The sequence below is a fragment of the Rhododendron vialii genome, chromosome 4a (assembly GCF_030253575.1).
Source record: "Rhododendron vialii isolate Sample 1 chromosome 4a, ASM3025357v1".
Classification (NCBI taxonomy): Eukaryota; Viridiplantae; Streptophyta; class Magnoliopsida; order Ericales; family Ericaceae; genus Rhododendron; species Rhododendron vialii.
The window spans coordinates 38704202-38728594 of NC_080560.1; the positions used below are offsets into that span (position 1 = coordinate 38704202).

General features: G+C 38.9%; 2 protein-coding genes and 1 long non-coding RNA gene across 3 annotated transcripts; 2 read left to right on the forward strand and 1 right to left on the reverse strand.

Moving 5' to 3' along the window:
• Positions 1-167: 167 nt before the first annotated feature.
• Positions 168-6687, forward strand: LOC131324007 (protein IQ-domain 26-like). The gene is made up of 5 exons (XM_058355837.1): positions 168-256; positions 3362-3611; positions 4584-4823; positions 5074-5854; positions 6668-6687. Exons 1-5 carry the CDS (start codon positions 240-242, stop codon positions 6685-6687), a joined length of 1308 nt encoding a protein of 435 aa, XP_058211820.1. The 5' UTR covers positions 168-239.
• Positions 6688-16165: 9478 nt separating this feature from the next.
• LOC131324008 (putative protease Do-like 14) lies at positions 16166-17185 on the forward strand. Its single transcript, XM_058355838.1, has 3 exons — positions 16166-16685; positions 16736-16818; positions 17096-17185. Exons 1-3 carry the CDS (start codon positions 16166-16168, stop codon positions 17183-17185), a joined length of 693 nt encoding a protein of 230 aa, XP_058211821.1.
• Positions 17186-18284: 1099 nt separating this feature from the next.
• Positions 18285-19958, reverse strand: LOC131324258 (uncharacterized). Its single transcript, XR_009199274.1, has 3 exons — positions 19774-19958; positions 19013-19077; positions 18285-18468 (listed from the first exon to the last, which is right to left on the reverse strand). It is a non-coding gene; the product is annotated as an uncharacterized LOC131324258 (long non-coding RNA).
• Between the last annotated feature and the right edge of the window lie 4435 nt (positions 19959-24393).

Genomic DNA, 24393 nt, shown 5'->3' on the forward strand with positions numbered 1-24393 from the left:
CAATGACTGCCGAAGTAAAATGCTCAAGTCTCACCAGTGTTCACCATTTTCCACGAAGGGACTTCAACTTTCGAATGCTTTCCAATGTTACGTTTAAGCCTTTTACCATCAAGGATCCTCTGGACAGGCTTAGCTACTCTAGATAGTGATAGGCTAAACAGAAAGTGCTCAACAACATCAATCACTTCTCTATCAAAAATTCAAAAGCCATCACTTTCTAAAGGGGCAAGAGCTGCAACATGAAACATCCGCACCGGTAGGCGTTTAAATTCTTTCAATATAGCCAGCCCATCATGCATGCCACAAACAAACTCATCCAGCAATTTAATCGCAAACGCACGTGGTTCTGCATCCTCCATGTAAAGCTTCAGGTGTTCAAAACCTCCAAAATCTTCAACCCGTTTATCTTCGGCCAGTTTGGTAACATACTCAAATAGCTCCACGAATTTGACATCTTTCCAAGCTTCTAAACTCAGAGTATCAAGAACATGAGGTTTTGTGTCACGCACAAACTCCAACATCAGCTGCATTTTAAGATGTCCCTTCAGCGGCACATACTTCCTCATCTCTTTCAATGCAAGCTCCATCAAATGCAACTCAATACCATCCACCACGATAGGATGAATATCATATTCCCATGGCAAACCCTGAACCTCCCAGCGCTCGAAGTCTGGGTAACGAGACAGAATGGTATGAACCTTCAATATCTCTCCAACATCGTGTTCCCTTAGGATAGGATCTTCTCTTGCATTTATCGTCCTTTCAGCAATGGCTATCAGAGCACCACGGTCAGGCTTTAATTGCCACAGGCTATGACAGAACTTTGTATAACTATCAATGAGCATCTCCAAGTTAAATATTCTCTCGAAATCTTCCAGATCGAAAATGGTCAATACAAACTTGGCAATACTGCTAAACACACTGTCGCAAACAGATTCATACAGCTTAGGCGGGAGTAGCTTCTGCCAGTTTTAGGAAAATAGAAGCAAACCATCCCTCGTAAGGTTAATGCTGCATCAGCCTTAGCAATCAGATATTTCTTTTCCGAGCATTCCCCTTCCATGATCAAAAAAAAAAAGAAGCATTCCCCTTCTGGCGGCGTTGCTGCAGACCACAAACCGAGTTTGTTACAAGTTTCGTTTATGATTTCACTTTTCTGATTCTGTCGTGAATACGAATTCAAAACCAAATCTAGAAAACGATCGGTCAATCATAAACAACCAAGACAAGTTCAGTTAGTCTAAACTCCACCGTTATGAGAATTGTTTAACTTCTTATTTCCCAACATAAGCATTCCTCTCAAATGGAGAGAGGGAGAGAGAGAGAGAAGGGCCACTTCCCATGCAACATGGGTGTTTTTGGCAAAATAACGCTATTTATTGTTTTGGCAAAATGACTCTATTCACTATGAGTACTGCTATGAGTACAGACCGGTCGGGGAGGGAAATTGTACCGACCGGCCGTCTTCGGCCACCGGACGGCCGATCCGAGCCGTCCAAAAATTCTATAAAAAAAAACCGAGGGGACCAAAGTGGGAATCAACCGCATCTGAGTTGTATAGGGTGCTTGATTCGAGCACCCCTTTTTCGTGTACCTATATGATTATTGATTCACTATTCAAACATGAGAATGACAATAGTAAAATGGCATTCATGGGTGTGAATGCTCTTACAAGTTAGTACATCAAATATCGTACTACATCTTGAAGATTATATTAATATAGCTACTCATGTTAATTAAACTGTTCTATACAAAAAAGCTTTACTCATCATTTGAGACTAACCTGATGAGCAAGTAATGGGGACAGGCTTAATTCCCTCCCGAAACCATCTTCTTATTTCACCAAAAATCTCTCATTCGCTTAGAGTACTCTGTTTCTAACTTTATATTGTTGAAGTGGATGGATCGATCAGTGGTAAAACAAGCTCATGTCCCAGCCACAGCGACCCTTTAAGCAGGGGAGCTAATTTTGTAGTCTAATCGGTTATATGCAATTTACTACTACTACTTGTTCAAAAGAGAAAAAAGAAAATCACGTTGACAGGCTCATAATAATCTACAGAGATGGAAGAAGATTCTCTTTGAAAATCAATTTTGTCTGCTAGAACTTGAAGAATTCTCATAGGGTCAGTATATTTAGGGCCAATCGTATCCTCGCGGATATTTCTCTTTTTAAACAAACAATTACTAGGACACTATTGTGATTCCTAATACAAGAGTAAAATAGGAACAAACATCATACGACATCCTCTCACAAACATCTCTTAGATTTATAAGTATCCAACTTTTACTCTCTGCCACAGATTATTTGTCATATTTTAAAAGTCGTTCAATTTTATAAAATAAAATAAAGCAGAATCTTGCATAATTCTTTGACTAATTTTCCATACAAAGAACTGATCAAACTGAACAAATAATACCGGCCAAAAGAAATTGCTAATCAACGTATCTAAATCATATCATATTGGTATCTCGTGTCCTTATCATGTCGGTGTCAATACTGCATAGATACTCATGTTTACAAAGGGTAAAATAGGCACGAGTCACTTTATTGAAGAGAAGGAATATATACCATTTAACTTGTCGCAACTGGCACTAGCTTTAAATAGGGGAACACCTTTTGATACGGCAAAACGTTTATTAAGAAATTTGTTAAGGGTAAATTAAGTCGGGAAAAAAAAGGAAGACCTTCTTGCAAGTGTCTTCTTATAAGACAGCCTATTAGAAACGTTTACTAGCTGTATCCATATCCTATTTTAAAAGTCGTGTCATTTTCTAAAAAAAAATAAAGTACAGTCTTGCATAATTTTTTGGTACCATATTAAAGAACTAACAAAAATGAACAAACAACATCGGACGAATCTCTTTGCCAGTTGACCTATCTCTTCATCGCATCATGTTCGTATCTCGTGTGCTTTGCATGTCCGTGTGTTAATCCTGCATAGTTACCATTTTAAAGGTAAAATGTGTAAATGCGAGCGACACCATTTTGAAGGGAAGGAATAAACAGGGGAAGGCCTTCTTCCGAGTTACTTAGATCACATTTGATTGGTTTCATCACAGAGAGGACAAATCAAACATTATAATCAGATCAAATACCAAATCTTTTTTTTTTTGGGTATACGTCGGTAATCCAATCAACTAAAAACGAAATCTAATATCGCTGAAAGCTGCTCAAGGGAGAGAAACAGAGACATACATATGAGAGACCTTGTTCTCTATCTGTTACTTACTACGAATTTCTGAGAGAGATGGGGTTAACGAAGTGGATTAAAAAGTTGTTCACAGGGAAAAAAGACAAGGAGAAAAAACCAAGCAGTACTCAGGCGAATTCCTTAACTAAGTCCGGAATTCTCACCAGGAGTGCTTCGGTTCGTAATCGCGTGCCATCGCCGGACAGTCCGAAGGAGAGCGACCGGAGATCGCCACCCCGCGTCCCCGCCGTTCGGCCTGCAGACCACGGGGTGCTGGAATCGTGGATGGAGCAGAAGAAAGCGTTTGCGGTGGCGGCGGCCGCCGCCGAGCTTGTTGGGGCCGTCGCCTACAGGAGAGGTCGTGCTGTTGAGGAGGCGGCTGCTGTCATGATCCAATCTGTTTTTCGTTCTTATTTGGTACGTATGTACACACACGCAATAAAATTTCATTACATGGTTTTAAATCACGGCAGAAAGAAACATGCACCAGTGATAAGGGAATACCGACCATATTGACCGATACATAGGTAAATAATGGTATCGAAAGTCAAAAATCCGTTAACCATTACGTAATGGCCGTGTTGAAGACTCTAGTTCATTATGACGATAAGCAGTTGATTAGGGGTAAATATGAGAATGATAATTTCATATTTTCGGAGAGAACTAAAAAAAAATTCCGATGAATAAGAACAATAAAAACCTCTTGGTGAACTATAAGGACTAATCACAGTTTAGAAAACACGAATGATGTTCGTATATTGATTACAACTTGGGTTTTTTTGGAGAGTAAATCAACTACGAAAATGATATAGGTACCGACAGTTTCCGTAGGGAAACAGTACCGACGGCCGTGCCGGCCGTCTCTATACATATATATACGAAAAATACGGTGTTTAGATCAAGTACCCTACACACATCGGATGCCGTTGATTTTCGCGTGGGCCCCCGCGGTTTTTTTTTTTATAGAATTTTTGGACGGCTCGGATCGGCCGTCCGGTGGCCGGAGACGGCCCGGCATGGCCGTCGGTACGGTTTCCCTACGTAAACCGTCGGTACTCATAGCAGTACTCACATGAACTATATTACAATTTAATTCGTTTACCACAACGATGATCTTAAGTGTTTGGTCAAGTGGGTATGAGAAAGCAATCGTCCTCCATGAGATTGCATGTTCAAATCGCACAGAGGCCAAACATTCCAAAGTCCAGGGTTACTGGAGGGTTTGTCCGGTCATTAACTTCAGGATGTCGAAATTAGTACTCAAGGTATGTGCAAGCTAATCTGAACATCCGTTATGGAAAAAAAGCTACATGTTGGACAACTTCAAGTTAAACTCGGGGCTGCATCCATGCCTATACGTGAACTGCTTAGTTGGTGGTGTTTTTGCAGGCTAGAAAAGCATTAAAGACCTTGAAAGGGCTGGTGAAGGTGCAGGCATTGGTGAGGGGTTATTTAGTAAGAAAACAAACCACGGCGACCCTCCACAGCATGCAGTTACTTGCGACGGCCCAAGCCAGGGCACGGTCTCAGAGGATCAGAATGGCCGATGAATCGAACTCTAGTCATCGGATACAGTCCAATCACAGAAAATCCACGGATAGGAGGTCCAGACAATCAAGTTATGATCAGGTGAGTTTCATTTCCTCGACTAATCAAATTGTGCTATTTCCAGGAACATTCGTTTTCATGTTGGAATTTGGACTAGGAATTAGAAAGACTTGATGATGTGGTCTGTTTGAGGTGCAGTGATGCTACAATCAATGGAATTTTGATTGATTCTATTCAAGCGACAGGCCGCCTGAAGCCCCGGGCCGCCCGCTTTTTCTTCATAGCGTTTTTTGAAAACATAAAGTACTTATCTTCCATATGGTTGATGCAGGAAATGGACCGGGGCATGGATGGAAACATCAGGATTGTGGAGATGGATGTCGGGGAATCAGAGCGAAGCACAAACAGCAGAAAGAGCCACTCAAGCCACCCTCAAACAGCCCACACAAATCACCGACCCTCGAAAGGACCCGCGACGAATCACGCTCACTCGAAGCAAGAACGCCGGGAGTGCTTACCCGTAAAACCATCGGCACTCGTAAGCTCTAGCCCGATATCCCGAAGCATGCGTCTTGATCGTGACCGGTACTTTGACGCGGCACAAGGCAGCCCTCAGTACTCGTCCTCCGCGGGGTCCATGCCCGAGTACCCCTCGTACGGCGCCCAAACATATCACCGAGTCTTCACGAACGTTGCTTACGCAAAGCATGAATGCCAAGACACATCCCTAATACAACCATCGGCACTCGGGGACTCTAGCCTGAGGGCCGAAAGTGGGCGTTCCGATGACTACTACTTGGACACGGACCAAAGCAGCCCTTATGGCTCATCCGCAACGTCCAAACTCGAGTATCTCTCGTACGACTACAGCGTGATGGCTCCGGCTTACATGGAGAATACGGAACCCTCTAAGGCGAAATTGGTGCGGTCGCTAAGTGCACCCAGGACGGGACCGGGTTCGATTGCGGGGATGTTGAGTAGGAAGAAAAACCCACAAGCCGGGACGAGACCTGATTCGAAGCTTGCTGGGGTGGGTGGGTCGACGGGTAACGAGAGGGACTATGGAGCTTCTCGTACTGGTCATGCAAATACCGTCAATGGCAAATCTCGCAGTAAGTAACGAATTGTCATTACTCATTTTCTGTTATTTTCCGTGTTTTGGAAAGCAAAATTGATTAAAATTTCACGAGAACTTCTATTTTCATCAAGTTTTTTTTTATTGATTAATTTTTTTATTCTTATTTTGAAAATTAGAAACTTTATTTGGTATTGTTTAGGAAACCACTGGTTTAAAAGTTAAAAGTTGATTTTTGGTGAATCAATAAACCGCTGATCCTCAGCCACAAAAGAACACAGGAATCTCAAAAGTCAAAACATGAGAACCTCCGAATGTAGTCTTGTGGCTGAGAATCACTTAATACACGTGCAAAGGACCTTGAGATGAGGATGACCACTATTTCACATAAATTGCTAGAGGTTTAGTCGATCATCGCACCGGTTTAAACAGATTGAATATTAGACCATTTAATTTTTTAATATATAAACAATCTAATCCATTTTATCTTAAAGTATTATAATTAATTTTTCTGATCGGGCCATAGAGAGAAAAAAAAACTAACATCATAATAGAGTAATAGAAAGTAGATAAAATTGAAAAAGTGTACTGTTCATAGCCATTATAGCTCAAAATATACCTAATTTGGTGTACATGCTCTAACTAATCTACCCTCCCCAGACTTCACTAACGGGAACTAAACTGGATGTAGCTTGCATTCAAAATAAATAAATAAATAATGCCCTGAAAAGTGTTTTTTGTATTTTAAGAATTTTCAGAGATGGATCTTCAGCCTAGTTTTCTATGTTTCCTAGAAAAATGAAATCAATCTCAATCAAAGTTCATGATTCATTGCTTTTTGACAATGCAGGGACATGGAAATGGAAATAGGTACTGAAAGTATTTTCTTTCCGAACTTATGCCTGGATGCTGCAAATTTCCATACTGGAGACTATATAATGGAGCATTACTTTCTCCGTCCCAAATGGATAGTCCACTACGACGAGATGCGTAATTTTCAATTCTTGTTACCAAGGTGGGGTTTGGAATGAATTACAGTTGTATTTTTTCCGTCACCGGTGAACTTTTTTCAGTTTTTGACTACAACTATTCATGAAGCTCATGATGTTAATCCACATTATCATGTCACCCTAACCAAGTTAGGAAATTACAAACCTAGACATTGCGTCGATCCCACACATTGCCCATAACTTACAATTTTGTCTAGTCCATCAACTAGACACTCGACTTTTTCAAGCAGCTTAAAACACAGTCTCTGCACACCGCAGATGTAATTATCCGAGTAGATAAAATTTTGAAGATTTGGCAATGAACATAAACAGTACTAGTTGGAATCTCAATGAAAATACTATTACTTTGCCTCTAGCATTTCTCCCCACAATTACCAAATGATGCATCCTTGGCCTAAGATGGGAACGGGGCGGTAGTGTGTCGTATTGTAAGGGATGATGGGAAATTTCAAATTTGTGTACTTTTTGTGTTACAGTGATGACGAAGAGATTGTCTTATTCACGGAGGTTCCGTGAACAAGCTTTTCACGGAAAACGCGCGATCTCAATCGTCCGTTTCTGCAATCAACGGTTGAGATTTATTTTTAATTTATGACATGTATTAAACATTTCTTACCGTTAATAGTTTGTCTTCAATCTGAAACGTCCAAAACACTTTTGGACGGCCAAGATTGACCTCGATAAATTTTATTTACGGAAGCTCCGTAAATAAAAAATTTCCCGATTATGAAATAATGAAATCAAAACCATCTAAATCATATCATAAATAAAAAATTGGCCTAAGGTCCACTATAACATGTTTCTAACCCGCTAGGTCCACTGATCAAGTTTATAACCCACTAAGTCCACTAATATGTATTTAGTAAGGCATAAAGTCCACTACATTTAAAAAGGAAAATAGTGCCTGACAGAATTACCCTTCCGTTCAAATCCCATCCGTTTAGCCCATTATCCCTTCTACTTTTGAAATCACGCCAATCACGGCAGTGACGTTGGAATTTTGCGACAAAAAGAAAGAGGGAGTTTTATGACAGAGAGAAAAAAGGAAGATCACATATAACGTTATATACTCGTTCAACAGTTCACATTTAACGTTAGATACTTACATTTTACGTCATATACTCATTCATCAGCTCACATTTAACGTTATATACTCATTCGCACATGACAAAAGATCACATATAACGATATTAACGATGCAAACCTAAAATGATTATGGTTGTTTAGGTTTAACCTTATATAATGTCACATGTTCATTTTTTCAAGGGATACACATGACAAAAACATACATTTAACGTTAGATATTCATTTATCAGAAAAAATGAAATTTTGATCTGGCCTCATATAACAATGTTAAATGTGAAATGGACATTTGATTAGTGGTTCGGTTAAATATATAACGTTATCAAAAGTGAGTCAGTGAAGCCGCCGCGTGGACCAGTTCAATAAAGTAAAATATATAATGTTATATGTGAGTTTCTATGTAGTGAAACTCCAAAAAAGAGAGAGGAACATATACCATTATTTGGGTATTATTCAGAACATGAATAACAAATCAATTTCATTGATTTATGAGGCTTACATAGTTATAAATTTGATCGATAGATCTACAAAATGGATTCAAAGTCTTCTGAATAGCAATATAAAAACAAGATAAATAAATTATACCAAAAAACTTTTAAAAAATTAAAATTCTAAATCTAATGGCATTGGCTGTCTTTTCAGACTCAACGATCCTGATGTGGCTCTTCAACTTCATCATGTATCTTTGGTAGAAGGATTTGATGTGGAGGGCTCTTCTGAGGTTGGAGTTCATCATTAACTCTATCACCACAGTGTCATTATGATTATTTGTGAAGAACTGAACTCTGTTATAGACATATATGGTTATCAGAAACACACATATAACGTTATATGGTTTACTTTATTGAATTGGTTCGCGCAGCGACATCAATGACTTGCTTCTAATGACCATAGACAGATTCAGACATATAACATTATATGTTCAGAAAAACTGACATATGACAATATATAGTCACAGAGGTTGACACATAAACAATCCACATATAATGGCACAACAGTGTATCGATATTTAACCTTATATGTCTGAATCTGTCCCAAATAACCAATTGACGACATAAAGAATCGAAACAAATTGACAAATAAAAAGTCCACATATAACCACACAACAGTGTATTGCCATATAACCTTATATTCACACATATATGTGTCTCATATACGGAGAACATACCATATCATTTTATAATATAGTTATATGTACAAATAAAAATAACATATATTTATACACACAAATTAATAAACTACTAAATTTATGCTATTGAATAGGTCCGCGTAGCGGCTTATAAACCTCTTAGAAACCTGAATATATAACTGTAGGCACCCCAATCTGGGCTTCCAGATTAGTTTACTTACAGTTTTTGATTCCTCGATGATGAAATGGATCAAGAACACCCCGGGAATGATAGCGTGTTTGAGCTTTGAGTGTTTGCAAAATCCTTGAACCTAACCTAGCCTAAGCCACTTCAAAAACCAAAAACCCTACTGATGCGCGCCAGGGTGCAACCATCCCGCGCCGGGGCGCACCATCGTGCGCCTGACTCACTCCATCGCGCGACAGAGCGCCAGGACGCACCATCGCGCGACAGACTGACTCCGTCGCGCGACGGTCCAACCTACCACCAATCTTTCTGAAGGAGGACAGTTGGCCACCAATGCAACTCTCAGCCAGCCTCGTGGACTGACTGAACTCCTTTCCTGGCACCAACCAAATCCACCATCTCCCCCTATATATACCCCCCCATGGTTATTCTTTCAAAGGGTTACCAAATTTTAAGCCCAAAGAAGGATTACACTCACAATCCTCCATTTTCACACTTCAACCATTCAAGAACAAAGCTTGTTCTTTCCTTCTACCACTCAAACTCCTCAATCAAGCCTTCAAACATCAAAGTTCAAACATCTTTCAAACTCAAAACCGAAGGCATAACTTACCTTTGTTCTGTTTTCTGTTCTGATCCCTGAGGGGAGCTGGCAGAGCCAAGGCTGGTAATCAATACCAGTCCTGGTCCTAAAGCTGGCAAGGTTTCAAAAACTATCGTGGTAGGAACCAACGCGCGATGGTCCCACTCTCACGCGCGACACTCCGTTGTTGCACGCGATGGACCGCGTGGGGATTGGTTTCCTACTGTTTTATGCTTTATTATGTTATAGATCACTGTTAAGCATGTTAAAAATCAGTTTACTGCTTTCCTTTGTTAGAAATTGCTAGTATGTAGTTCAATTTGCATGTCTGCGGTTTTGGAGTACCCCTGGGATCATTCTGGACCTGTCCCAGAACCCAGAAATGTGTAAACCAAACACCGGTCCGCGCCAGGGCGCACCATCGCGCGCCAAACTGGCTCCATCACGCGACAGAGCGCCAGGGCGCATCCTCGCGCGCCAGACTAGCTCCGTCGCGCAATAGTATGTCTCTAACCAGTGAGTGGCCTTGCACGGGTAGCTTAGTTTTTGGTCATTATTTTGTCCCCACACTGTTTATGGGGTGTTTTATTAATTTGTAGGGCTTTACAACCTTTAAACTGTATATTATGCTTCTTATAACTGCGTGGTTTGTCCTGGGTGTGCACTGGTCCTTCCATAGCCCAGAGGGTTTGAGAATAAGAGCTGTGGGTTTGAGCTCACCGGCGCGCACGTGTCTTGGAGTTGTGTGCGCATGAGTGAACAGTATGTAGTGACTTGTTCAGTGCATGTTGGTTTCTTCCTGCGCACGTCATTCCAAAACAGGGGCTTCCCAGTTTGTTTAAACTCCCACAGCAGTCTGTTCTCATCCTATACTAACTGTTCATCTATGCTATCATTTACATCCTGCAAACATGTTACAGTTTTAATTCCCGTTAAACTGTTCCCCCGCCCTAATTGGCTAAAGAATTGATTAATCAAACAGAATCGCAAAACAAGTATTTTCGCAAATGCCTAAGTAGAGACCGATCTCCGGATTGGGCGAGAGGGGTGCCATAAAACCATTTCCCTCTCGTAACCTGGCTCCCGAACCCAGATATGGTTATGACGGACTGGTTCCTTAAACTTTTTCAAATCAATCAGTGCGGCAAGTGCTTCGAAATACGGTTCCTTGGGTGTCGGACCTTCAAACCCGAGTGGCGACTCTGTATTTTGCGAGCGCTTGCTTCCCCGCTCGCGCTCCCTCGACCCGGGCCCTTTGCGTTTTAGAATCCGAAAATTCCAAGGGCACGCTGCCCATAATAACCATATATATTCACAGAGCAAAATGACAACCGAACAAAATGATAAAATACCATACATCTTCACAGAACAAAATGATATATATAAACAACCAATAGGAGAATATATAACGTCATATAATGTTACACAATAACATATAACATTACAATGTTATAACGTAATGTTATATGTTTACATCCGGGAGTGTGGGGGCGGAGCCCCCACGACACAAATGATATTTTGAAGAACTTGTGGTGTAATTTCGGCCATAGAACCTGACCTAATTATATTGTAGTCGGTATGTAATTAGAGTTATATGTTAAAGACTCAGATGTAAACATATAGCATCATATGTTCTTCCATTGTAATGAAAATGATTTCAGAAGCTCATATATAACATTATATGACCCCATAAGTTCATCCAAAACCTTAACCAAACCAAATATGAACAAATAGTAACAAATAACCTTATATGTTCAACCCTAAATTAAACTCGACTTACCTGTTTGTGTTGAAAACAACGACAATGGTGGGAATGAAGCCGACGGTGGGAAAGGACGACGATCTAGTGGAGATTTGTGCAGATCTCGTTTGGTGACGCGCTGGCGACCTATACTTTTGTTGAACACGAAGGTGATGCGGAAGTGAGATGCGATGGCGACAGCGAGGCTGGGACGGGATGCGACAGGGACAGGAGGTGGGTGGCGATGGCAACGGGAACGGGAGGCTGGCATGGGATGTGACGGCGATTGGAGGTGGGCGGCAACGACGGCGACGACAGAAGGTTGAGTTGAGATGCTTGTCCCGACGGCTCCCTCCTCTCTCTCTCTTTGATCTCTCTCTCTTTCTCTCCCGACGACAGGAGTGTAGGGGCGGAGCCCCCACGGCACAAACGATACTTTGAAGAACTTGTGGTGTAATTTCGGCGATAGAACCTGACCTAATTATATTGTAGTCGGTATGTAATTAGAGTTATATGTTAAAGACTCAGATGTAAACATATAGCATCATATGTTCTTCCATTGTAATGAAAATGATTTCAGAAGATCATATATAACATTATATGATCCCATAAGTTCATCCAAAACCTTAACCAAACCAAATGTGAACAAATAGTAACAAATAACCTTATATGTTCAACCCTAAATTAAACTCGACTTACCTGTTTGTGTTGAAAACAACGGCAATGGTGGGAATGAAGCCGACGGTGGGAAAGGACAACGATCTCATGGAAATTTGTGCAGATCTCGTTTGGTGACGCGCTGGCGACCTATACTTTTGTTGAACACGAAGGTGATGCGGAGGTGAGATGCAATGGCGACAGCGAGGCTGGGACGGGATGCGACAGAGACAGGAGGTGGATGGCGATGGCAACGAGAATGGGAGGCTGGGATGGGATGTGACGGCGACTGGAGGTGGGCGACAATGACGGCGACGACAGGAGGTTGAGTTGAGATGCTTGTCCCGGCGGCTCCCTCCTCTCTCTCTCTCTCTCCCCCCCCCCCCCCCCCCCCCCCCCCACACGTTTGAAGGAAATGAAAAAGAAACTGCTATAGTGGGGTATATATAGTGATTAGGGCTACAGGGTTATGAAACTGCTATAGTGGACTTATGAAAAATTCTCCATTCAAACTATCACTAGAAGGCTTCAATCCTTGCTTGTCGAAAGGAATATTTGGGACGGTTTGTGTCTCGAAGTTAGGGATCAGGTTCGGGATCTTCGGAGTGAAGTCGAGAACAAGAACATATTTGAAACTAGGGATTTGCTTGGTAATTTCGCAACTCGCAAATGCCTAATATTGACGCCGCGGTGAAGAAAAGAGAGTGGTGGATTGAAGAGGCGGCGGGTCAATAGAGAATGAGAATAAAATTGAGAGAACATAGAAGAAGTGTAAGGGTTTCCTGGTGAAGAGGAAAAAAGGTCAAAAGGTGAAAGAGGAGAAATCTCTCGTGAAAGAGACGAATCCAACTTGGTTGCTTTTAGTAAAGAGGGCAAGATTGTTAGATTACATACGAGTTCGTGGCACTATAAAAAAAATAGTCGTGGCATTATCTCTATCCTACTCTAAAATGCTACTATTAGCCTTTACAAAATAGTGATAAATGACAGTGTAGACACCTCAATCTGGGCCTCCGAATAATCTTTAAGTTCCCCGATGATGAAATAAGAAAAAATATACTTTCAAGGCTTGGATTGTTGCTCCCTTCTTACTCCTTCTCTAACCTCAAGAAAATCCCATTTTAAACATATATGGTGGCCCTAGGTTCAATTGCAAAAGAGAAATATGCGTTTACTTTGTCAAAAATAATTTTTTCCATGACACATTGAGGGTAAAATGGACACATATTTCAATGTATAAAATGTCTTTGAGTGAAATCAATTGGGTTAGAAAGAGGACTCGACAAGCTTTTCAACGCTTCAAACCGCGCTCAAATCCGAGTTTGGGAGTATTCGGGGCGCCCCCGCGAAGTTTGGTGAGCTGTGCTGTCTCGAAAAACCGCACGGCATTTCCAAACGCTGAACGGCATTTCAGAAAAATTCAAAAATCACTCCACTGCACGGCCTTCAGGAGGAGCGTCTGACAGATTCCCATGCGTGTCAGCAGATTGGCCAGAGCACATTTTGCACATTTTTTTTCCTTTGGGTGCACTCCAAGCATTTTTTTGCCTATAAATACACTCTTTCTCTTAAAGAAAAAGGACCCCCTTAATTCTCTCTCTACAACCCTTTACACCCATCACCACCATATACATCTCTTTCTTTCTCTACATCAACCTACAAGCTGGGCTATTACAAAATCACTTTGAAATTGATTTTTCTTCTTATTCTCTCTACAAAAGTTCATCAAATCTCCCCTAAACTCAGAAATCCCACTGATTTTAGGGATTTTCAGTCCTTATCAACCTTCATTCCTCCACATTCAAGCTTCGATCAAAAGGTATAAATAAATTCCTTGGGCTAAAACGTGTTTTAGCCTTGAGGGGAGCTCACCGAGGCCCTTCCTAGTTCATCTATACTGGGTTTGGGCCTCAAACGAGCTTTATATTCAAAAAGCACAAAAAAAAAAAAGAACAGCTTCTGCATTGGATGCGCTACATCGTGCGGCGTAGTGTGTTACACCGTGCATCATTTTATTTTTTTTGTACATGCTCCTTATGTTATTTTGTTTAGTCTTTTTTTTTTTTTTTGCGTAGATTTATTTCATAATGGATTTTCAATTTAAAAGTCACTTTTGATTCTACTAACATTCTAAAACATCTCAAAATGGCTTTTAGTAAGATTTTGTATAATAAAATGAATCAAAAACTTCACAATCTGTTTTTCGGAAACTCCGAATACAAAAAAGTCCATTTTAGAGGCCAAGGATTCATTTTATGATGCAAACTCGAACCATTCTGGAATATGCAGAAATATGTACCGCACGGTATTCCTAGTACACTGTGCGATGTATTTTTCTGCCGCGCCGCATTTATTTTGATAGTAGCAGTTTTTGACTTTGTACAACTTTCTGTTATTTATACATCGTACATCCATTTCATACTGTACAATTTGCACTCCAAGCACGCCAATATGTTATATTAAACCCCATGCCCCTTTTTCCGTATATGTTTTTAAAGTTAAGTTTTTTAAACGATATTAAAGCCCACATTAAAAATATTTGTTAATGTCACTTCCCTTCTTATTTTTTCCCTATTTGTTAACGTCACTCTCCACAAATAGTACTAAGTCTATTTTTATGGTCACTTAAGAGAGAGAGTTGGTAGTTGTGAGTGTAATAGTAGTCCGGACAAAGTGAATCATGTCATAAACTGTGGAGATATAGCTATGAAAAATATTGCTTTCGAGGCAATGATTTTATTTACTCTTGGAAGAGATTTGATGTGGAAAACATCAATAGAGATGGGATTTTAGCCCAATTAGTTTAATCAATCTTTGTGGAAACTCGACTCAACGCTTAAAGTGAAACTCGACTCAATTAGTTTAATCACGCTTAAGATGCTAGGGACATCCTCAACTGAGACACCTGTGGGACATCCTAGACACGTAGGGACACGACTCAACTGAGACACCTGTGAGACACCGAGTGGTCTTCATAACGTATCAAACTTGTTTTGGGAATTATAATTTACAACAAAGTTAACTAAGGTTAGCAACATCATGCAATTATCAAAAAGATGCTAGAGCATACGTAGTGCAATAATCAAAACTAAATCTAGCAATATTAGCTCAAAAAGAGCTCACATAGAATCCAAAGTCACATAAACCCAGACTAACAAAGTTCAACAAACATGCCATACAATGAATAACGCAAAAATTCAGATACTCACTCTAGGAATTAACAGTGTACATCCATATAGGAATACGAAGTCACATAACTCGGAATTAGAAAATCCAAAAACCATAGCCAAGAATTAACTGAACAGTCTAGGAATTAAGAAATACGCAGTCACATAACCCAGAATTAGAAAATCCACAAACCATAGCCAGGAATTAACTTAACAGTCTAGGAATTAAGACCCAACCTCCTTTCATGTGTATAAACACATTATCAGCAGGGCTCCTCTTATGCATCTTCTCAAGAACCTTTGGAATAACTGACAAACGTGTTAAATAGAACTATTTCATTACTTATGGTAAAGCCACTATTACCTTAATAAGTAGTATGTAAGAGTAAGTTCAGGCATATACTGATAAGATATGTTGCCTTGATGACATGTTTGACTGCATTGTCTGTGCATACATCATACTTGTTTTATAGTTGAATGAGGGTAAATCATTGTCAAATGGGCTGATTCATCGATTAGGTTCTAGGTTTGTTTGATCTGTAAATTCTGGAGAGAAGTCTGGTAATGTGAGATTTGTGAGTTTTTGGTTTCTAATGTGAGTTTTGGTTTTATCTCTCACTGACTAATTTGGTTAAAGTGGCCAAACTCTTCAGCAAAGAGGTTATTGAGAACGTCCTACGTGGACTGTCCTACTCCATTCTCAATTTGGTACGAGATAATTTGTATTCAATTTCAACTAGTTTTTTAACTAAATTACATTACATTATGTTAGATTTTAATTTAACTTTTCAATGCACAAGGATGCAATACTTGATGAAGGTGTTGGAACTGGCTTTCTCCTCGACCGTGATGGGTATATACTGACATGTGCACATGTCTTGTCGATTTTGCAAGAATTCAAAGTGGGGGATAAAAATGTCGAACGTTGGCTTCCCGGGCAGGTTAGGACAAATTTCAGAGGAGAAGATGCCTATGTTGTCGATGTCAAATCAATTGACATCGGCAACGACGTTGCACTGCTAAAGCTTCCTCCAGGTGTAATAAAGCAATCTCATCTTCCCTGTGTGCTTACAAAAGTACCCCCTGATATGGGTGAATATATCTTCTTGGTTGGACACCCAGCAAGTCTCCCCTTCCCCTTGCGGTTTGGTCATGTCATTAATCCTCGTCGTTCCCTTTATGATTTTAGCCCGGGTCACCTTGCCCGTTTCCCTCAGCATGATGAATATATGGATCCAGACATGAAATTCCTCGAGCTGGATATGAGGTCAGCCCCAGGTTTTTCTGGTGGGCCATTAGCCACAATGGAAGGCAATGTGATTGGGATTTGCATGCTGGGATTGATGGACTTTTTGATCAAGGTGCAAAAGCAGCATATGGGATTCTGTCGTCCATGATTACGAAGGTTCTTGAGAAGATGCATAAGAGGAGCCTTGCTGATAATGTATTTCGACACATGTAAGGAGGTTGGGTCTTAATTCCTAAACTGTTAAGTTAATTCCTGGCTATGGTTTATGGATTTTCTAATTCTGGGTTATGTGACTGCATATTTCTTAATTCCTAGACTGTTCAGTTAATTTCTGGCTATGGTTTATGGATTTTCTAATTCTGGATTATATGACTTCGTATTCCAATGTGGATGTACACTGTTAATTCCTAATGTGAGCATCAGAATTTTTGTGTTATTCCCTTGTTATGGCATGTTTATTAAACTTTGTCAGTCTGGGTTTATTGAACCAGAAAAACCTGAGGCTGACCTCATATCCAGCTTAAGGAATTTCATGCTTGGATCCATATATTCATCATGTTGAGGGAAACGGGCAAGGTGACCCAAGCTAAAATCATAGGGGGAGCGGCGAGGATTAATGACATGACCAAACCGCAAAGAGAATGAGAGATTTGCTTGGTGTCCAATCAAGAAGACAAATTCACCCACATCAGGGGTACTTCCATAAGCACACAGGGAAGATGAAATTGCTTTATTACACCTGGAGGAAGCTTTAGCAGTGCAACGTCATTGTCGATGTCAATTGATTTGACATCGACAACATAGTCATCTTCTCCTCTGAAATTTGCCCTAACATGCCCGGGAAGCCAACGTTCGACCTTTTTCTCCCCCACTTTGAATTCTTGCAAAATCGACAGGACATGTGCACTTGTCAGTATATGCCCATCACGGTCGAAGAGAAAGCCGGTTCCAACACCTACATCAAGTACTTGTGGTGTAATTTCGGCCATAGAACCTGACCTAATTATATTGTAGTCGGTATGTAATTAGGGTTATATGTTAAAGACTCAGATGTAAACATATAGCATCATATGTTCTTCAACTGTAATGAAAATGATTTCAGAAGATCATATAGAACATTATATTATCCCATAAGTTCATCCAAAATCCTAACCAAATCAGATCTGAACAAATAGTAACAAATAACCTAAATTAAACTCGACTTACCTGTTTATGTTGAAAAGAACGGCAGTGGTGGGAATGAAGCCGACAGTGGGAAAGGACGGCGATCTCGTGGAGATTTGTGCAGATCTCGTTTGGTGACGTGCTGGCGATCTATACTTTTGTCGAACACGAAAGTAATGCGGAGGTGAGATGCAATGGCGACGGTGAGGCTGGGTGTCACGACCCGCTATCCCTAGACCCCTTATAAGGGAATCACGGCCTGTGACCGGCCAATAAGGCCTTCTTACATAACCAAATGGGCTCAGAATAAAGTGCTCTAAATAAAAAAATTGAACATTTGCGGAAGCGATTAAAAAAACTTCACTTAAATTTGTTGGGTCTATTAATCAAAGTAACCATAAACAAGTTTAAGCAAAATGAGCACAACCCATTTGGTCTAGAGCATCCATACATTGATAATTTTCATGAAATCATAATTACATTAGCATGAACATCCATAACATACATAACTTATGTACATCACTTTGCAAAAATATATACACCCTTGATCATAAGGGAAACAAGTACAAACACGTCCAAAAATACAAGTCTTCTTTCTACTTCTATTCTATATGCAAAACGATTCCATGAAGCCCAAACTTGCACAAAACATTGCACCTATAAGCTATTGTACTTCATCACCTGAAATTGATAATTAAACCGTCAGCTGAAAGCTCAGTAAGTAAAGCTCATACTCTAATTTGGGTTTTGAATATTCAATACATATATAGCACACTAGTTACGAACATTTAAAAGAAATACAAAAGATATCTTACATGAAAGCATAAGGTACTCGAACACATTTACATAGCTAATACCGCTAAACTTATCACACACATACATACTTGATACATATCGGGATCCCGGCCGATTATTGGTACCCATCGGTAATGGCACATACCTGGATATTATAGAACCCTCCAAAAGGGCACATAATGCTGGCTATTATGGAACCCACCAGCGGGCACATACGGTAAAGCAATGGCAAGACATACTTACTTCGTAAAACAAAACTTGTAACATACATACTTCGAACATCTTAGGAAATACTTTAATGAACATTTTCATTATAACATAGCACTCAAAACACTTAGACATATCACTTCATAACTTAGAAAATCAAGTCACACTTCATAGAAAAGAAAAGTTTATAAAATTTTCCAATTCAAAGTATGAGGTTACTCACATTCCTTTACACTTCAAGTAAACATCAACTTGTATCTCTTATATCCTTCTCTTGTTCACCAAATCCTACATATTGTATATGAACATTCATCATTTACACAAAAAGCTCATAAAATGATGCACATGCATGATTCCCAAAAAAAAAAATGATAAGTTAACCATGACATGCTCCAACAATTCTTGAGGATAAACACAAACACAAATACACAATGAACTAGGTCTCGAAAATTTTAACGTATAAAGGGGACTCATATTCACATGGTGTCAAATTTTCTTGAGAATTTACGTGGCCAAGAACTTCCCTTACAAATTAGAAGAATAAGGAACAAAACTGCAGAATTCAGCACAGTCCAAAACAGCACGCAGCTTAATAAACGAATTGTTCAAAATTATTCTCTTTGAGTTTTACTCTAATTTTTGGACACAATACACTAGGCACATATGGGTACCTCACATAAAAATATCAGAAAATAACGTGATGCGAAACTAGGTCAAACACACCAAAAACCGAAGGCCAAAACAGAGATTCAGCAGTAGCAGTAAAACAGAGTGCAGTCTAGTGCGAGATTTTTCTAGACTTCGTTTCAAGGAATGCTAATCCCATATTTTTACACAACATTGTAGACTCACTGAGGAACATCCCATAAAAATTTCATAATTTTTGAAGATGATTTACTAGGTTTAAAAATTCGTGGCTTAAGGTACAGATTCCAGTAAATTTCTGGACAGATTTCTTTTCAAACTCACTACAAGAAAATTTACCTCTTTTAGGTTTAAACCATGGATTGAGAGAGCTTCAAACACTTTTGTGAGAGATGGATTTAAGATTGAATCTTGCTCCAAGAACTTGATTGAACCCTAAAACCAAAACCCTAGAAGTAGAAGATGGGGAGCCTTCTTGATTTTTTTCTTGAGAGGAGTGAGAGACATAGGATGTTGAAGGAATGAGAGGGTGGGGGCTGTTATTATTTTCTTCCTTCTACATCTAGAATTGTCTAGAAAAGGGGTGATCTAATTATCTAATGAACCCTCACAAAACATTCTCTTCAAATAAGTACCCAATAATATTTTCACATTGACCCATAACTTTATTTTATGAATCTCTATGTTTTGTCTTAGGAAATTTGACTCATAACACATAAATCATATACATGGCATATAATTCAAATATAATTCGTTTGTGTCTCATAGCACATAAAGGACACGTAAGTACTTAAAATCACATAATTTAACATCTATGATTAACTTATACTTAAATAAGCATGATTAGCATAATTAAACATCTTGGGTGTTACACTGGGACGGGATGCGATGGCGACAAGAGATGGGTGGCGATGGTGATGGGAACGGGAGGCTGGGATGGGATGTGACGGCGACTGAAGGTGGGCGGCAACGGTGGCGACGACAGGAGGTTGAGTCGAGATGCTTGTCCCGGCGGCTCCCTCTCTCTCTCTCTCTCTCTCTCTCTCTCTCTCTCTCTCTCTCTCTCTCTCTCTCTCCTACGTTTGAAGGAAATGAAAAAGAAACTGCTATAGTGGGGTATATATAGTGATTAGGGCTACTTGGTTATATTAGTATTTTTGTAGGCTAGTAAACTTAATGGGTTATGAATTTTAGAAGTGGACTTAGTAGGTTATGAAACTGCTATAGTGGACGACTTATGAAAAATTCTCCCTATCATAAATAAGCAAGGCCTTTATAATATTTGTATTGCCTTTTGTGTTGAGAGAGAGAGAGAGAGAGAGAGAGAGAGAGAGAGAGATCTAGTTGAAGGGAGCAACAGTGGGAAAATGTAATCTATACGTAGTGATTGAAAGAGAAGAGGTTAGACCTGTGGGAATGCAAAATCGATCGACCAAATTTGACATTTGGGATAGCAAAATTCAATCTTTGTAGCATGAAAATTTCAATTTAACTGGAAGATCTTGAAAGTTAGATGATCTTCCTCTCTGTCATTAATCTTCGATATGTGAGATTTTTACCTTTCGATTTCTCCTTTTGCCCAAACTGGCACGGAAATTCTTTGGAAGAAAATAATCAAATATTTTTTATGGGGTGGAACAAAATGTTTCACATTTCTCCTTCGAATCAATTCTGCTTTTTGCCTTCTGTCGAAAGACCTTGAAGAAGAAGAAATCGATTTCAAAAAAGAAATGGCAATCGAAAAAGAAGAAGGAAAAGTAAAAGTACGTTGGTGTGCAATATCGGTCAACCATAGACCCCCAGCTACAAGATCTAATCCTCCCGAAAAGATATGTACTTCCATTGAAATCGGGAAAGCTTCGACCAAAATTTGTGAAAAAATAAAAATAAAAGTTCACTAGAACAAACACGGTGAAAAAAATGAAGCCTATCAAACACAACTGAGGATAATTACAGTGCCGGTCTTTAAATTATGGGGTCCTAAAACAAATTTAAACAAATAGGGCTCTTAATGTATACGTCAGAAACAAACGATAAAATAAATATTATATCGACTTAAAAAATAATCATTATTAATAGTCAACAAGGAAAAATTCCAACATTAATTCATCATGACAAAAATTTCCAACAATTCCAAAATTATGCCTCATTACAAAAATCTGATACCATCACTTAAATACTACGTATCACCCTTCCTGCATTTGTAGCAGCAAAAGTACCAATTACGATAGTATAATCAATTTTTCTCTTATTTGATGGATTCAATTTGAACAAATTTCAATTTTATAGACCTGTAGTGAAGGTGAGTGCTACATAATTGATTTTTGGTGCCCCTCGGTTTAGGAATTTCCTGGAGGTCCAAAAGCGATCGCTTTGCTCGCTTCTTCCCAAGGCCGGCACTGTCATAAATATGGACTTAATAATGTTTACAAACTTGGGCACACTAGCTGCACATTGACCTTGAAATGACATTTAACACAACCTGGGCCTTTCTGCTTCGAAATCTTTTCAAGTTCTGGGCTACCCCAGGGAAAAGCCCACCACATGTTCACGTCTATCTTGACCGGGAAAATTCACGGCCAGCATCATACCGAACGGCCGGTGCCAAATAGTATTTAGTTTCTGTTAATTTGGTGTCTGGGTTAATTTGTTTGCATCTTGATTAATTTTGAGGTCATTAAACTAAGGATTGGGCATACCTTCAGTGGTCGGAATGTTTAGAACGTTTTGCTCCAACGACCTTAAAAACACACAGAAACTAGCACTAACTCCTTAAAATTTTTAGTTTTATTTCTTTTTTCAAAAAATTACTAAGTTGACAAAAAAAAGAGAAAAAGAGACTTGACTTTTCAACAAAAGGCATTTAATTTTTGAACTTCTTTTTTATTCACCAAAAAGTCTTGACTTTTTGGGTATGCCAAAAACAACCTGAGTTAGAGAAAAGACTAGGCAATCGTCAAGCCAAAACTTGGACTTCGAGTTGGTGTTGTGCAGTGAGGTGTGCTGCGCACCTCTAAGTCGTCGAATTATGTATCTGACGGTTCGGATCTCATCTCAACGATCAACGATCGAAAGCTGTTCATTGCCGAGATGAGATCTGAGCCGTTCGGAGGCGCACAGCACAGTGCTGCGCACACCACACCACTGCACAATACCATCTCCATTCGTTGAAAGTTACAAGAAGATAGTGCTGAGAGCATCCGCAATGGTAATAATCAAAACCAATAACCAAAATGTGTCATGTCAGCATTTAATTATCCATTTAGTTCATAATCAAACTTAACAACTTCTACCTCCACATTAGTTATTTTTGCATCTCTAACCAAAAAAATCCCCACAATACACATTTGTCCAATCGCAAACGAGTTTCAATCATGCACTCAACCATACCAAATGATTCTTCTCAATAAGACTATTCCAATGTGGGGTGTTTTTGAGTTTTGGTTATTGGTAAAAGTAGTTAAGTTTGGTTATGAAATGGGTGTAATTTGGTTATTTGCTAAAAGACTTGTAACTTAGTTTATTAGAGCATCCACAGTGAAATAAGCAAAACAAAAAATTATTAAAGTTAGCAATGTTGAATCAAAAAACTGCTTACATTGGAATAACCAAACCTAGCAACCTCTTAACAACTCATCAAATTTTGGCTCTTCAATAATCAAAGCTAGCAATATTTTGTCAATAACCAAATTTTATCTCTCAATTAAGTACACTAACATTACACAAAAACCGTCTCTCTCTCTCTCTCAATAATGTTTTCAAAAAATAATTTTAAAAAAACTTTAACTTTCAGATTTTTTTTTGTTTTTTTCAGAAACCTTTTTTTTTTTTTTACAAAAAATAACTTTTTCAAAAATTTTAAAAACTGTAAGTAAATCAAATGTGTTTTTCAAAATTCTTTTATAGAAAACTGTTTTTTTACACAAAATCTGTTTTTAAAAAACTGTATTTATAGTTTTTAAAATTTTAAAACTATTTCTGTAAATACAATTCTTTCAAAATTTCTCAAAATTGTATTTATAGTTTTTAAGTGAACAAAGTGTGTTTTTTGGAAAACTGTTTTTTGTTTTGAAAATTTATTTTTTGAACTATTTCTAACATAAACGGGATTTTTTCCTTCAAAAACCGTTTTTTCAAAAAATATGCATAAAATGAAGAGAAAAAGTTTGGAGGGCCCATTGATTTTGATTATAGGCAAAAAAATAACCAATATGAGATTTGACATTGCTAACTTTAGCAACCTCTAAATGGATAATCAAAATTTGATGTGGCATGTTTTGATTATTCACATTTGCTTATTCCACTGCCGATGCTTTTACAATGTGGGATTTTTTTTGGCATTATTATTAAATTTGCTTATATATACCCATTTGGTTATTATAATGGGAATGCTCTGAGGAGTTAGTTATCTTTGACCCAATATACACTTACAGAAAGCCAACTAATCAAAAATTTTACAAACCCGATTAAACTTGCATCAGATACATATAAATCACGAAGTCTGAAATACACCTTATAATAGCGCGAGTTCGCACGACATATTTTGACAATTTGAGTTAGTTACTTTGGCATAAATAACATGCACGTTGAGAGCTACAAAATGAATGATTTTGATTGACAATAAGTGTGGTGAAACTCACTCTTTAATGGTGGCCGGTGTGTTCAGGAGGTGTACCTAAATTATGCATTTGTTTTTGTTAACTGTACGAAACCATTTTAAGCAACCAACAGAAAGTGCAAAGGCAGGAACTTAATAAGTTTGATCAACCATTGTAATCGCATAAAATTAATGTGGCTTAAAAACTGAAAAACTTAGGCATAGAGTTTTTAAGTTTGGGTTAAAAGTATAGACATTCAAACCCTAAGTCCCCTTCTTATAAAGACGTCCGCATTTTATTTAAAATACAAACATTTCCTTTTCTTCCTTTTTTTCGATCGAATTTTGATGTTCTTATAGCT

Excerpts from the sequence above, each read along its gene's own strand:
- LOC131324007 (XM_058355837.1), top strand. Across the intron at positions 3,612-4,583 it reads CTGTTTTTCGTTCTTATTTG|GCTAGAAAAGCATTAAAGAC; the intron begins GTACGTATGTAC and ends GTGTTTTTGCAG. Across the intron at positions 5,855-6,667 it reads CGTCAATGGCAAATCTCGCA|GGACATGGAAATGGAAATAG; the intron begins GTAAGTAACGAA and ends TTGACAATGCAG.
- LOC131324008 (XM_058355838.1), top strand. The coding sequence starts at position 16,166 with ATGCACAAGGATGCAATACTTGATGAAGGTGTTGGAACTGGCTTTCTC. Across the intron at positions 16,686-16,735 it reads GCCATTAGCCACAATGGAAG|GTGCAAAAGCAGCATATGGG; the intron begins GCAATGTGATTG and ends TTTTTGATCAAG. Across the intron at positions 16,819-17,095 it reads AGAGGAGCCTTGCTGATAAT|TCTGGGTTTATTGAACCAGA; the intron begins GTATTTCGACAC and ends AAACTTTGTCAG.